Here is a 16,155-nt window from a genome sequence, read left to right as displayed (position 1 = left end):
GCTCTGTCCCCCTTTTGTTGTGGCTGGGACACATACAGAAGTTGAAGAGTCTGCTCTAGCTTTGCTTAATAAAACTGGCTATTTTAGCTCCTGTAGAGGATGCTCATGCTTTAATACCGGAAGGTCCCAGGATCATTCTCAACTCAGGGGATCTGTGTTACATACATCTGAAATGTGGGCTGACACATTCTTTTTGAGGAGTTGTCTGTCTCCATGCGGAGCCACTGTTCCAAAACATTGTCCTGTCTAGTTTTAATTGAGTGCAGAATCACCCTTCCTTCCCCTGGGGAAAACTGTCCTTCACCTCTACCAAACGGAATTACTTGGGCAACTTGAATTCTTTCCTGTGAGCTTGTCTTTTGAAGAATATTTTCCTCAATGCCCTTTTCATGTCCTGATTCCTTAGACTGTAGATCATTGGGTTCAATGTTGGAGTGATTACGCTATACACAACAGCTACAATTTTGTTCATGTTAAAGGAGGATTGGGGTGTTGGGCTCACATACATGAAAATCACAGTCCCGTAGTTCAGAGAGACCACAGTCAGGTGGGAGGTGGACGTAGAGAAAGTTTTATGCTGGCCTTCAGCAGAAGGGATCCTCAATATGGTGATGACAATGTACATATATGAGACCAGAGTGGACAGGAACGTGCTGAGAATCACTAAGGCAAAAAGCACGAATATGGCCTTCTATGTTCTGTATGTGTCCACACAGGCCAATTTTAGCAGTGGTGGGATGTCACAAAAGAAATGGTTAACCGCGTTGGGGCCACAAAATGGTAAACTGATCACCAAAAAGGCAGCCAGACACCCGCCAATGGTGTCAGACACCCGCCGATCCAGGAACCAATAATCAGCAACATGCATACTCTTTTGCTCATGATGGTTGAGTACCTGAGCGGGTAACATATGGCCAAGTATCTGTCATAGGCCATCACTGCAAGGAGGAAGCACTCAGCCATGACAAGGAAGAAGAAGACGTAAGATTGCAGCAAGCAGCCAACAAAAGGAATAATTTCACCTCTGTGAGCAGGATGCACAGTAGCTTGGGGACTGTGGTTGAGGTATATCCCATGTCCAGGAAAGACAGATTCCCCAGGAAGAGGTACATGGGGGTGTGGAGGCGGCTGTCCATCCTGAGGGTGATGATTATAGCAATGTTGCCTGTGATGGAGAGGAGACTAGGAAGAGGGTGAAGAGTGAGACTTGTACCTTTCGGGTGCCATGGAAACCCAGGATAATGAACACTTTCACTGAGCTACTGTTCCATGGATCTACATGCGCGTGTTTTATCATCTACCAGAGAAAGCAGAACAAAAGGGTCAGAAAAATTTTGCAATGCTTTCTACAGATGAATAGAGCATGTCAGGAGATTTTCAACTAAACAGCTTGTGTCAGAAAATGTCAGTTCATCAAACTTTCTCCAATTCAGGATGGAATGTCTGTCCTTTCTGTGGGTCATTTACATCCCAGCTGAGTGCCCTGACCACTATATTGGAGTGTGTGTCTCTCAAGTACCTCTCCTGATGCTGTTTCACGCTGTATAAATAATTAACTAGTCAGTGTGAGAAAGGCAGCGGCTTTGATTCTATAGCGTGGTGGCCAGGGCTTTGTCTGCACTAGCACTTTTGTCAGTCAAACTTTTGTCGGTCAGGGGTATGAAAAAAACACACCTTTGACTAACATAAGTGTCACAGACAAAAGCACTGGTGTGGACAGTGCTATGTTGGTGAGAGACGCTCTCCCACCAACATAGCTACCGCTACTTGTTAAGGGTGGTTTAATTATGCCAGCGAGAGAGTTCTCTCCCATCACCATAGAGTAGCTAAATGGGAGAACTTACAGCTGTATCGCTGTGTGCTCCATAGTGTAGACATAGCCTCAGGCACTTGTCTGGATGTGGAAGACAGATAGCCAAACTTCTGCTCTGAATCAGGCGTACAGCAACATACGCACATGTTATACATGCTTCCGTAAGCCCTTCAAAACAATTTCAAAAGCAAAATTTTTAACTTTCTCTCTGTATAAATCTTGATTATTGACCTTTTTAAAATTAATGGAAAATAGAAATCCAAACACCCTAGGTGACTTTGAAAAAAAATCTGCCTTAATAGAAATAGGTTCATAGAATCTCCACAAGTACATTAGCTAGGATTGCAAATTATAAAGGAAGTCAACTCTCATGTTTCAAGGCACAAACCATCCAAAGCTGAGGGGGTCAGGGAGAAACATCTCCTCTGGGCAGGAAATATTATTGCTGCACCATCCTCTGAACTGTGTGGCACTGATCACTGTGAGTGGAAGGCTATTGAAGTGGATCACCGATTTGACTAGGCGTTAAGAACGTAGGAATTACCATGACGGTTCTAATCAGAGTTGCAGTGGCCAGCACCTTGCAAGTTCAGAAGCTGATGGCAGGCAGGAATTTACAATAAAAATAAATTCTGCATTCCAGACACTTAATCCCAAAGAGTAGCTGCTAAAGTAAAATCTAACATGCGTACCATGCACATGAAAGCATCTCTGCATTCTCTAAGTTCTCAAGATAAATGATCAGACAACCCAGAGATGTGGGCTATATAGCAAGGTAACAAGTGAGTCACAAGATGTAACTCTAACCAAAATGAGTTCAAATAAGAAAACAAAAATATTTATTCATCTCCTGGGTTCTTTTCACAATCCTCCCGATTGCTTCCTCTCAGCAGCAGGACTCTGGTTCTGACATACCATAAAGTTTAAGGGCCTATTTCAAGTGTACTTCATGTCTCGGGAGGCACAGTCAATAAGGCACCTCCTGGGATAGAAACGCTGCAGGAAGATCATTGATTTTATTTCTGTTGGCATGAGCAGGTTGATAAGGAAAAGTGATCCTTATGTTCTAGGGATACGGTCCTAGTGAAGGCACTTCAGAAAGGAATAGATAGATAGATATGAATGAAATTCAGAAATTCCATCCCAACTTGGGACAAAAAGTTGAAATTTCCTTACAATTATCTACACACAGTATTTATATGGACATATTATGGACACAGTTGTAGTGTTATAAAGGGGTGGACATCAGCCTAAGGCAGTTTTGAAAACCCAAATTTATGAACCTAACTTTAGGCTCTTCTCTTTCCATGTTTAATCCATGATTATTATTTTAAATCATTTCAGTGGAAGAGAATAATATCACAGCAATGATAACCTGCAGGAAATATGGCATATTTTAATACAAACACAATATAATCTGTGTACACATGCACAGAAAAAAACCCCACATTGAGTGTGTTGCCTTATTCATGGATGGGTGTATGGATTAGAATCATAGAATATCAGAGCTGGAAGGGACCTCAAGAGGTCATCTAGTCCAACCCCCTGCTCAAAGCAGGACCAATTCCCAACTAAATCATCCCAGCCAGGGCTTTGTCAAGCCGGGCCTTAAAAACCTCCAAGGAAGGAGACTCCACCACCTCCCTAGGTAACGCGTTCCAGTGCTTCACCACCCTCCTAGTGAAATAGTTTTTCCTGATATCCAACCTGGACCTCCCCCACTGCAACTTGAGACCATTGCTCCTTGTTCTGTCGTCTGCCACCACTGAGAACAGCTGAGCTCCATCCTCTTTGGAACCCCCCTTCAGGTAGTTGAAGGCTGCTATCAAATCCCCCCTCATTCTTCTCTTCTGGAGACTAAACAATCCCAGTTCCCTCAGCCTCTCCTCATAAGTCATGTGCTCCAGACCCCTAATCATTTTTGTTGCCCTCTGCTGGACTCTTTCCAATTTTTCCACATCCTTCTTGTAGTGTGGGGACCAAAACTGGACACAGTATTCCAGATGAGGCCTCACCAATGTCGAATAAAGGGGAACGATCACGTTCCTCAATCTGCTGGCAATGCCCCTACTTATACAGCCCAAAATGCCGTTAGCCTTCTTGGCAACAAGAGCACACTGTTGACTCATATCCAGCTTCTCGTCCACTGTGACCCCTAGGTCCTTTTCTGCAGAACTGCTACCTAGCCATTCGGTCCCTAGTCTGTAGCAGTGCATGGGATTCTTCCGTCCTAAGTGCAGGACTCTGCACTTGTCCTTGTTGAACCTCATCAGGTTTTTTTCGGCCCAATCCTCTAATTTGTCTAAGTCCCTCTGTATCCGATCCCTACCCTCTAGTGTATCTACCATGCCTCCTAGTTTAGTGTCATCTGCAAACTTGCTGAGAGTGTAGTCCACACCATCCTCCATATCATTAATAAAGATATTAAACAAAACCGGCCCCAGGACCGACCCTTGGGGCACTCCGCTTGAAACCAGCTGCCAACTAGACATGGAGCCATTGATCACTACCCGTTGAGCCCGACGATCTAGCCAGCTTTCTATCCACCTTACAGTCCATTCATCCAGCCCATACTTCTTTAACTTGGCGGCAAGAATACTGTGGGAGACCGTATCAAAAGCTTTGCTAAAGTCAAGGAATAACACATCCACTGCTTTCCCCTCATCCACAGAGCCAGTTATCTCATCATAGAAGGCAATTAGGTTAGTCAGGCACGACTTCCCCTTCGTGAATCCATGCTGACTGTTCCTGATCACTCTCCTCTCCTCTAAATGTTTCATAATTGATTCCTTGAGGACCTGCTCCATGATTTTTCCAGGGACTGAGGTGAGGCTGACTGGCCTGTAGTTCCCCGGATCCTCCTTCTTCCCTTTTTTAAAGATGGGCACTACATTAGCCTTTTTCCAGTCATCTGGGACCTCCCCCGATCGCCATGAGTTTTCAAAAATAATGGCTAATGGCTCTGCAATCTCACCCGCCAACTCCTTTAGCACCCTCGGATGCAGCGCATGCGGCCCCATGGACTTGTGCACGTCCAGTTTTTCTAAATAGTCTCGAACCACTTCTTTCTCCACAGAGGGTTGGTCACCTTCTCCCCATGCTGTACTGCCCAGTGCAGCAATCTGGGAGCTGACCTTGTGTGTGAAGACAGAGGCAAAAAAATCATTGAGTACATTAGCTTTTTCCACATCCTCGGTCACTAGGTTGCCTCCCTTATTCAGTAAGGGGCCCACACTTTCCTTGATTTTCTTCTTGTTGCTAACATACCTGAAGAAACCCTTCTTGTTACTCTTAACATCTCTTGCTAACTGCAACTCCAAGTGTGATTTGGCCTTCCTGATTTCACTTCTGCATGCCTGAGCAATATTTTTATACTCCTCCCTGGTCATTTGTCCAATCTTCCACTTCTTGTATGCTTCTTTTTTGCGTTTAAGATCAGCAAGGATTTCACTGTTTAGCCAAGCTGGTCGCCTGCCATATTTACTATTCTTTCTACACATTGGGATGGTTTGTTCCTGCAACCTCAATAAGGATTCTTTAAAATACAGCCAGCTCTCCTGGACCCCTTTGCCCTTCATGTTATTCTCCCAGGGGATCCTGCCCATCTGTTCCCTGAGGGAGTCAAAGTCTGCTTTTCTGAAGTCCGGGGTCCGTATTCTGCTGCTCTCCTTTCTTCCCTGTGTCAGGATCCTGAACTCGACCATCTCATGGTCACTGCCTCCCAGGTTCCCATCCACTTTTGCTTCCCCTACTAGTTCTTCCCTGTTTGTGAGCAGCAGGTCAAGAAAAGCTTTGCCCCTAGTTGGTTCCTCCAGCACTTGCACCAGAAAATTGTCCCCTACAGTTTCCAAAAATTTCCTGGATTGCCTGTGCACTGCTGTATTGCTCTCCCAGCAGATATCAGGGTGATTAAAGTCTCCCATGAGAACCAGGGCCTGCGATCTAGCAACTTCTGCTAGTTGCCAGAAGAAAGCCTCATCCACCTCATCCCCCTGGTCTGGTGGTCTATAGCAGACTCCAACCACAACATCACCCTTGTTGCTCCCACTTCTCAACTTTATCCAGAGACTCTCAGGTTTTTCTGTAGTTTCATACCGGAGCTCTGAGCAGTCATACTCCTCTCTTTGATTCATCTCTTAGACTGCCCTGGTTAAAGATTTGGTCTCCTAAGGGCTATGAGCATTTGAAGACCCTAAGAGCATACGAGAAACAATTCCAGTTTATGGAAAGTTCCTTTATTAACAAATGCAGATCTACCCCATAGATACTAAAATACAATAGCAGATAAAATGCTTAGCCCCATATACAGCCTCACTCACATCTCCTGCTGGGGTGACACTGGAGAATCAGTCATTATTCTCATCTTCATCACACAGCTGGCATCCTGGAATCTCCCCATGCATTTCTTCCTCCCAACCCACAGCACACAGGCTGGACAAGACATTATATCCTGAGTCACATTTGCAACAACTAAGGCTCATACCTATGCTTATCGGTGTCAACTTCCTTGTCCTTATTTGCACCTCCACATCCCATAAACTTTAGGGTGCCCTGCTTTTCATAGGTTATCATCCCATTAGCACTGAGGTATAGAAGTTCCTATGGTAACCTGTGGAATAGCCTCACCAGGAGAGCTTGAGGGAGCCCCACATCAGGATGGCCCCTAGCCCAGGGGTGAGGCAACTCAGCTGAGAGGTAACCTGTTAAAATTCCTCAGCTGGAGGTGGGGTCTTAAACTGGGGGTCTGCTGCACCCCAGGTGAGTACCTGATTCACAGGACTGAAAGTTATGAGGGAGCTTCCCCTCCCCACTCCCACTATTTTGTGTAAGCAGGTGACGGGGATAGATCACTTGATGATTACCTGTTCTGTTAATTCCCTCTGGGGCACCTGGCATTGGCCACTGTTGGAAGACAGTATGCTGGGCTAGATGGACCTTTGGTCTGACCCAGTATGGCTATTCTTATGTTCTTAAGTTAAGCTAACCGATAGGGGCACAAGCTGATAGGTGAGCTCTGAGCATGTGGACCAGAAGGGGTCCTGCTGGCGAGATAGTCAGAGGAATATTTACTGTCTCCTGGTTTGTGCGTTGCCCTGGGCTTTGGCAGGAGATAGGCCACCAGGCGCCTAGATGGTGGGTGTGGGGCCACGCTGAATGTGCATGGAAACAGAAACATAGGCACCTAGGGACTGTACTGCAAAAACGTAGGTGCCAAGCAGGGTTTGGCAGTAGCTGAGCAGGGATTTTGTGAATCCCTGTGAGCCCTGATTCTGGGATTTTAGGAGCCTAAAGTGGCAGTCAGATGTGTAAGTCTGTTTGTGTCTCTAGCCCTTAGTCTCCATTGAAAATCCCATATACAATGACCAATTTCCTTTTTCAAACTGATATGCAGAGTTGGTTGGAAAATGGAATTTCCCTTCTATGGGAAATTCAGCATTGCAATATTTGTTAACCAACATGGCAACATTTATAGACTCATAGACTCATAGACTTTAAGGTCAGAAGGGACCATTATGATCATCTGGTCTGACCCCCTGCATGGTGCAGGCCATAAAACCGTCCCTACCCCTTCCCTGGACTCTGCTGTTGAAGTCCCCAATCCTGTTTTTAGTGACTTCAATCGGCAGAGACCCTTCTGCTAGAGATCCCTGCCCCATGCTGCGGAGGAAGGCGAAAAACCTCCAGAGGCTCAGCCAATCTGCTCTGGAGGAAAATTCCTTCCCGACCCCAAATGTGGCGATCAGTAAGACCCCGAGCATATAGGCAAGAGTCTCCAGCCCGACCCCGTTAGCCATTATACTATTTACCCACCATTGCTTGGCTTTCCTTGACTACTATGTTTTACCATTAAACCATTCCCTCCATAAACTTATCTAACTTTATCTTAAAACCAGACAGGTCCGTCGCCCCCACCGTTTCCCTCGGTAGGCCGTTCCAATATTTCACCCCTCTGACGGTCAGAAACCTTCGTCTAATTTCAAGTCTGAACTTCCCCATGGCCAGTTTGTATCCATTCGTTCTGGTATCCACGTTAGTACTAAGCTGGAATAATTCTTCTCCCTCCCTTGTATTAATCCCTCTAATATATTTAAAGATAGCAATCATATCCCCTCTCAGCCTTCGCTTTGTCAGACTAAACAACCCAAGCTCCTCTAGTCTCCTTTCGTACGACAGCTTTTCCATTCCTCTGATCATCCTAGTGGCCCTTCTCTGCACCTGTTCCAGTTTGAGTTCATCTTTTTTAAACATGGGAGACCAGAACTGCACACAGTACTACAAATGAGGTCTCACCAGTGCCTTGTACAACGGAAGCAGGACCTCCTTATCCCTACTAGATATACCTCGCCTAATGCATCCCAAGACAGCATTGGCTTTTTTCACCGCCACGTCACATTGTCGACTCATAGTCATCCTGCGGTCTACAAGAACCCCTAGGTCCTTCTCCTCTTCCGTAACTTCTAACCAATGCGTCCCCATCTTGTAACTAAAATTGTTATTAGTCATCCCCAAATGCATCACCTTACACTTTTCACTATTAAATTTCATCTTATTTCTGATACTCCAATTCACAAGCTCATTCAAGTCTCCCTATAGGATATCCCTGTCCTCCTCCGAATTTACAACGCCTCCCACCTTCGTATCATCCGCAAATTTTATCAGCCCACTCCTGCAATCGGTTCCGAGGTCAGTTATAAATAGATTAAATAAAATGGGTCCCAAAACCAAACCTTGAGGCACTCCACTAGTAACCTCCCTCCAACCTGACAGTTCACCCTTTAATACAACCCGCTGCATTCTCCCCAGTAACCAATTCCTTATCCACTTCTGGATTTTCATATCGATCCCCATGTTTTTCAGTTTAACCAATAATTCCTCATGGGGTACAGTATCAAACACTTTACTGAAATCCAGGTATATTAGGTCCACCGCATTTCCCACAGACCAAAAATTCAAAAAGAGTTTCAAATCAGGAGATTTTTTGTTTGATAATGTAGAGCCTTTTTTTATAATGTCAAAATATTTTGGTTCAATGTGATAAACATTTTATTTCATAATGACAAAAATGTCTTATGTTAGATAAAATACTATACATTATCTATAATATTAAATATATGGGACAGTGGAACAATGGAAATGGAACAGATGCCTAAGGAGGTTGTGGAAGCTTCTTCACTGGAAGTTTTCAAAAGAATGCTGGGTAGCCACCTCTCTTGGGTAGTTTAGATCCAACAAATCCTGCATCTTGGCAGGGGGTTAGACTAGATGACCCTTGCAATACCTTCTAACCTTATAAAACAATACTAAAGGTGATATTTTAGTATAAAAGTTGACAAAATAATTGTAATGATAATCTTGAAATAAAATATTTTTATCTTATTGAAGTGAAATGTTTCAACATTAGGTAAATATGTTTTCAGATAATCAAAATGAAATGAGAAACCCTAAAGAAGTTGTTTCATTTTTTCCCCCATTTAAAACTTTGTGCTCAAATAGACATGCCCCAGGCAAAATGTTGCAATTTTGATCAAACTCAATTTTCAGATGGAAAACAACTCAATGGAAAAGATCTTCAACAAGCTCTGCTGATATGGCTTTGGATGATGTTACAGTTAGAAATATTTCTCTCTAGAACTGAGATGTTCCTTAATTAGAGCCAATCAAACAACAGGGGAATAAAGATGGGGACTTGGAAATCTTCTAATGGCATTTGAAATTTCATTGAGAAGTTAAAAATTCCAAAAATTCCATGAGCTCTGTTGATTTGTAACAAATAAGAAAAATATTTTGCAAAAAATATTGTCACTTTTCACACTTTATCATAATTCAAAAAAAATCAGGGAAAATCAAAATTTTGAAAATTACAACAAACTCCATTTTAATAGGGACTATGTATACAAAAATGTGAACAAAAATGGGGGTAAATAATTGCAGATGGTTTTGTATTGAAATTCAATATCTACATAAAATATCATAGAAATATTAAATTCGAAATATTTTAACTAGTTCAATATGAAGGATTTATCCTTAGAGCTTCCCATTAGGGGACACTTCCCTCAGTACTCAAGATGACTCTCAGGGTATATGCCAATAAGGGAGATTTCTCTTTAGAGCGGAGCTATTCCTTGGTGTACTGTCCAACTGGAAGAAAATTGCCTATGTTTTTGGAGGAAAGATCTTGATTCCCATTCTTCGAATTGCTCCTTTAACATCCTTGTTCCTGAGGCTGTAGATAATGGGGTTCAGTATTGGAGTCACCACCGAATAGAACAGAGAGAGCAACTTGTCCACATCCAGGGAATAGCTGGATTTGGGACGTATGTAGATGAAAACGGCTGTCCCGTAGAACAGTACCACCACAGTGAGGTGAGAGGAGCAGGTGGAGAAAGCTCTGTGTCTGCCCTTGGCAGAGCTCATTTTAAGGATTGTGGAGATGATGTGGATGTAGGACACCAGGATCAGCAGGAAGGGCATCATGATGATGAAGGCAGCTGCCACGATGATTTGGAACTCATTCCAGTAGGTATCCCCACAGACCAGCGTCAGCACCGGCTGGATCTCACAGAAGAAGTGGTTGATCATGTTGGACCCGCAGAAAGGCAGTGTGAAGATAAACGTGGTGTGGCCCAGGGCCACGAGGCTGCCACAGATCCACGAGCCGGCAGCCAGACGGACACACACAGTCTTGTTCATGATGGCCGCATAGCGCAGGGGATTACATATGGCGCTGTAGCGGTCATAAGCCATAACGGCTAGCAGGCAGCACTCTGTCGCTCCAAGTAACAGAAAGAAATACATCTGTGCAGCACAACCGACAAAGGAGATAGTTTTATCCTCCGAGAGGAGGTTGGCCATCATCTTGGGCAGGGTGACAGAGGTGTAGCAGATCTCCAGGAAGGACAAGTTCCTGAGGAAGAAGTACATGGGGGTGTGAAGGGCTGGGTCCACATTTATAAGGATGAGGATGAGGATGTTGCCCAGCACTGTGATGAAATAAATACATATGAACAACAGAAAGAGAAGGCGCTCCATATGTGGGAGGTTAGCAAAGCCCAGTATAATGAACTCAGTCACTGAGGTATGATTTTCTGTGATCCCTTCAGGATATTTCATCTTGAGAAATACACACACACACACACACACAAAAATTCATTATTTTGATACAGTATTTAAGTCAAACAAAACTATCTTCATACTTAGCCATCTATCTCCATAGACATCTATCTATCTCCCTCTCTCTCTCTAGACATCTATCTATCTTCATACATACTCATCTCTTTCTCTATCTCCCTAGACATCTATCATCTCTCTCTCTCTCCCTAGACATCTATCATCTCTCTCTCTATCTTCCTATCTATCCTTCCTACAATCTCTCTCTCTCTCCATACATATCCATATATCTATCAGGGCTGACATCATATTGGCCAGATTCTGTCCTCACAACAAGTGTAAATCCATGGAAACTTCACTTAAGTCAATGGTTCTTAGTTGTCTCAGTTACATCAAACTTAGACTTGTGTATCTCCAAAACTGCATTGGAAATGCATCTGTATTATACCAGTCTCAGTCAGTAGATAATTTGCACGAATTAAGTTGCAACTGTGGAAGGTTGAATCCAGCACAGTGAATTTACACTGACGTAACTAAGATCAAAATCTGTCTCTCAAAGCAGGGATGTTGCAACGTAGATACAACAGAAACATAGGCAACTCTCAGCTCACATGTGATATAGGCAGTGGAACTATGTAGATTTGTCAGCAAAGCGTATAGCTGTTTCACCGTACTTCCCACTACATAACAGTTTGAACAACAAACTGTGGAAACACATGGATAGAGCATTTTTAATCAGTATGCTACAGAAATGGCCTGATTCTCTTTACACTTATTCCGGATTTATAGCAAAAGTGCTCCACTGACATCAGTACTCTCAATCCTGATTTCTTTCTCTTCCCTCCCTCCACCTTTATGCATTGAATTCTGTTTCTGTCCCTCTTAATCTACCCTCTAACCTCTCTCTTACTAACCTTTTTAACCTCTCCCTTCTCCTCACCCCTCCAGTTCTAACCCCCTCCCAATCCATCTTTTTTCCCCCTTCCCTCTCACTGGTTGCACCAGTGTAAAACTACAGTACAGGAGATGAGAGCCAAAGCATTTCTCACTCTGTGACCTCAAGATCATATACATGAAAGATGATTGGCTCTCTTGGATGTACACTTTTAAAAGGAACCTGTATAATTTAGTTCAGTTTTGATTGTTTGTTTTTAGTCTACGCGGAGCTGGATCAACACTGAATTCAAGGTGGGTGTTTAACCCCTTTAGGCTCTGCTAAAAATCCAGGCATAGATTAATATAGAAATGCCTGAAACTTTGTTAATGCAGAGTTAAAGTTGCCCATGAAGCCATTTTACCTTTCCAGAATGTGGAGAATGGTTCAACTTAAACCTCCGAGAACCAGGAAATGACCCATTTACCCTGTGACTTACTTTCCTTTCTTCACACTCTGATCCATTGTTCAGGACCCAGATTACATGACCCGGTCTTTCATCTTCCCTCTATTTACTCACCTTGACAATGTTGCAGAAGTAAAATCAAACATAAGGATTTTAGGGCACTTTAAAATATTTTTATTAGACTAGAAATCTTGATATCAGGCAAAAACTTCTAAAAGCAGCTCCTGCAAAATGCAAGCAGAGTGCATGTGACGGATCCTCTTGAAACTACCAAGCACAGGGCTGTAACCCACAATCCGGGGCCTGAACCTCAGTTTCAATGATCACCATGTATCACCTTAAATCATCCAGACACTGTGACAGCCAGCTCCCTGAAAACCCTTATGTGTCAACAGAGCCCTAGGCTTGCTCACATGTGCACTTCAATCCCTTGGGCACATGCCACCTTGGAGATCTAAACTCTGTTCTTCAGAAATGTTTTTCCAGCATTGCACCCCAAAAGGGGCAGTGGGTGACATGCACTAGCCGAGTGGCTGATTTTGCATGGTCAGAGCTATAGTTTGACCACAGGTATGTTCATATTAGAAGAATGAGATGATTTTGTACAGTGCTGTACTTGAAGGGCTGTGTCCAGAAACCCTTTGCTCACATGTCCCCACATTTTGGCCAGGAACACTAGAAAGCCCCCAGACAAGGCACAAGGAAATTGAAGAGGATCTGAGTAAACAGGCAGATTTTTGATCACTTAGAAAAGCTGATATTTAAAAAATAAAGCTGCTTTGTCCTCAACCTTATTTGGAACAGATCTGGCACTCGGCTGTAATGAATACATTAACAGATGCCAAATGGTCTTTGTCACACTATAATCACTTAGGACATGGTTATTCTTTCTGTTAAACTGGATTAAATCTGAAGTCACTTCACTGAGATCTATGAGGGTATGTACATTTAAACACAAAGTAAATGAGATCAGAATAGAACCATTCATATGCAAGTTTCATAATATTAATGGCACTGGGGTTAAATTCCTGTCGTCACACTCAGAATGAGATGAGAAGCAGGACCTGAAATGTTTTACGCCGGGTATATAACAGTTTGAGGCATGATGTGAATTTAGCCAGAAAAAGTGTCTAGATTCAGCTCTTTCGGAATAATCTAAAGGGGTTCAGCATAATTCTACTTGCATCGAGAAATGCCTCACCTACCTCTTCAGCCCACATGCCTCTCCTCTCTCTGTTTCTCAAAGGAATTGGGCAGGGATGGCACTGGAGCATTTAATAGCTTCTTTGCAAATGCTCTAGGGACCTGCTCCTTGATGCTTCTTAGATTCCCCGTTACAGGAAAACCTAACATAGCTATTAAGCCCTATTCTTTCTTCCCGTGCACTTGGGGAGAAAACAGTTACAGGTTTCAGTGAGAGCACAGTTTGGCATTTCGTTTGGGTGTTTTTTGAGTCCGTAGGCCACATTCACAGTTGTATCAATCGGTGTGGCTCCACTGAAGTCAATGTGCCAGATCCTCCCTGCTGGTGTGAAATCCACTAAGCTTGTTGGGCCAGATCCCCAGTTGGCGTAAGTCAAAGCTGTTCCATTTTAGTCAATAGTCAACACACTAAGTGGTGTGTACCAGCCTACCCACACTGGAATCTCTGGGGTCACAGCCATGTACACCAGCTAAAGCTGTGACCCTATAGGTGTAGTAGTGACTGACCACTACAGTCTGTAGCGGTGTTGCAGAAGTGGGTCCCAGGATATTACAAAGGTCATATCTGTTATTGGACCAACTTCTGTTGGGAAGAGAGACAAGCTTTCGAGCCACACAGAGCTTCAGGTCTGGGGAAGGTACTCCGAGTATCACAGCTATATACAAAGTGGAATAGATTGTTTCCCATAAGCAGTTAGCACGTATTCTAAAGGACCATTCAAGGTGGAGTGGCCTGTTTACACCTCTGCAGTCACAGGACAAAAAGAGAGAGTTAATGGGTTACAGATTGTTGTAATAAGCCATAAATCCAATGTCTCTGTTCAGTCCATGAGTTTTCGTCCATGTTTACATCACAAAATTATGTCAACACTAGAGACCTTGATTTGGCACCGCTGTACCAATGCAGCTGTGCCGCTGTAAGGTCTCCCATGTAGCCGTTCTAATATGACTATAAAAGCTGTCAAGAAAGAAAGAAAACTCTCTCACACCCTCTGAAACCAGGAGTTCTACCTTGGTTGTCTCCAAACCTGTAAAAGCTGGATGGGTTGAGAGGTATTTGAGGTTTATTTTGTGACCTTGGGTGGGGAGCAAGCCCAGAGACTCTCCAAAGTTGCTCTGCATGTTTTCCTTTGACACGAAAAGCTGCTTTGTCCTCAGCCTATACATGGCCACACAAGGGAGTAGGTGTCAGTGAGAATTCCCCACCTGTAGCCTGATTAAATACTTAAACTATAAGAAAAGATATATACATATATATATATACATACACAAGCAAGCAGGTTAGTCTTATAGACTACACACCTCATGCGTGGCTGCATGCTGGCTAGTTGGGTCTTTGCCAGGGCCGTAGCATCAAAGAATGTGGCCCCCTCAGAACGGTGGCCCCCTCCGAACATACGTCCGGGCGGGGCCCCTTACAATGCAGAAACTGGAATGCGGTATTTATTTTGCCACTTTTAGGGGCCCCCTTCCTTGCGGGGCCCCCTCCGGTCAGAGGGTACGGAGGGTGCTCGGTATGCCTCTGGTCTTTGCTCTGCTAACTGGGGGAGTGAAAGCACCAGTCACCCGTACCTCCTGGGAGCAAATGGAAGGGGAGGGGTGAGACATGGTGCAGAGCAGAAGACATGTCTGTTCCCTGTGTGTCAGCTGGAAAAAGGACAGCAATGGGAAGAACTGGGCACAGTGATACTCTGAGGTGATACACTGCCAAAACCCAAACAATATGGGCTGAAAAAAAATAGTTTGGGAGCATCTTTCCAATCTGCAAAATGGGGATAATGGTCATTACATCCTTTAAAAAGTGCATCGCCATCTCTGAGTTATCAATGGAGCTGATTTTCATTAAGGTTGCTGGAGCTGATGGTAGCCTACTGTCATGTACAGCGATTTCTGCATTAGCCCCTCCCTCCCCCGTCACAGCAACGGCAGACAATAGATTCGCGCCTTTTTACCTGGGTTACCTGGGTTACCTGTGCAGACAACATGGAGCCCGCTCAGCACAGCTGAGCTCACCGTCACCATATGTCCTCTGGGTGCCGGCAGACGTGGGACTGCATTGCTACACAGCAGCAGCTGCTAACTGCCTTTTGGCGGTAGACGGTGTAGCATGAGTGATAGCCGTGGGGCTGGCAGCCGTAGGGCTGCATTGCACCAGCCCCTTCCAGGCGATGGTATATTATGACTGGTACTGGAGTGGCTGTCAATCATGGCCACCTGGGCAGACATGCTACTGTCTCGATGATGACAGTTACCAGTCATAATATACTATTTTCTGCCAATTGCCCAATATTGTCTGCTAAGCACCCAGAAGAGGCCGAGGGCGATGCTGGGTGCTGGCGGACGTGGGGCTGGCAGACGTGGGGCTGCATTGCTACACAGCAGCAGCAGCCCCTTGCCTTTTGGCAGATGATGGTATATTATGATTGGTACCCATCGTCATCGTACTGGTATGGCTGTCACTCATGCTGCAGCGTCGGCTGCCACCTTAAGATGTAAAAAATAGATTTGTTCTGTATTCATTTGCTTCCCCTTCCTCCGTGAAATCAACGGCCTGCTAAGCCCAGGGTTTCCAGTTTAATCTTTGGGGGGACCATTCTGTGTGACAGTTGTTTGTGTTTCTCCCTGTTCCTGTACCTGTACGCCATGTCGTCACTCGGCCCTCCCTCCCTCCCTCCCGCCCTCCTTCTCCTG

At 44.4% G+C, this 16,155-nt stretch overlaps 1 protein-coding gene and 1 pseudogene across 2 annotated transcripts; both read right to left on the bottom strand.

Annotated features, from left to right (window-relative positions):
- Window positions 1-319: 319 nt before the first annotated feature.
- On the bottom strand, window positions 320-4,376 carry LOC128846798 (olfactory receptor 6M1-like; annotated as a pseudogene).
- A 5,591-nt stretch (window positions 4,377-9,967) lies between these two features.
- LOC128845848 (olfactory receptor 10C1-like) lies at window positions 9,968-12,320 on the bottom strand. Of its 2 annotated transcripts, XM_054044895.1 has the most exons (2): window positions 12,311-12,320; window positions 9,968-10,899 (listed from the first exon to the last, which is right to left on the bottom strand). In XM_054044895.1, the coding sequence occupies exons 1-2, from the start codon at window positions 12,318-12,320 to the stop codon at window positions 9,968-9,970; spliced, it is 942 nt and encodes a 313-aa protein (XP_053900870.1). The 2 variants fall into 2 exon arrangements, with proteins under 2 accessions (XP_053900870.1, XP_053900869.1); XM_054044894.1 differs by lacking the exon at window positions 12,311-12,320 and having other exon boundaries at window positions 9,968-10,924.
- Between the last annotated feature and the right edge of the window lie 3,835 nt (window positions 12,321-16,155).

This window comes from Malaclemys terrapin, chromosome 12 (genome assembly GCF_027887155.1).
Source record: "Malaclemys terrapin pileata isolate rMalTer1 chromosome 12, rMalTer1.hap1, whole genome shotgun sequence".
Taxonomy (NCBI): domain Eukaryota; kingdom Metazoa; phylum Chordata; order Testudines; family Emydidae; genus Malaclemys; species Malaclemys terrapin.
Note: the sequence above shows the minus strand (reverse complement) of the source record. Positions and strands in the feature narration are given on the sequence as shown.

Bases quoted from the DNA above. Each gene is read 5' to 3' on its own strand.
- LOC128845848 (XM_054044894.1), bottom strand. From the start codon at position 10,924: ATGAAATATCCTGAAGGGATCACAGAAAATCATACCTCAGTGACTGAG.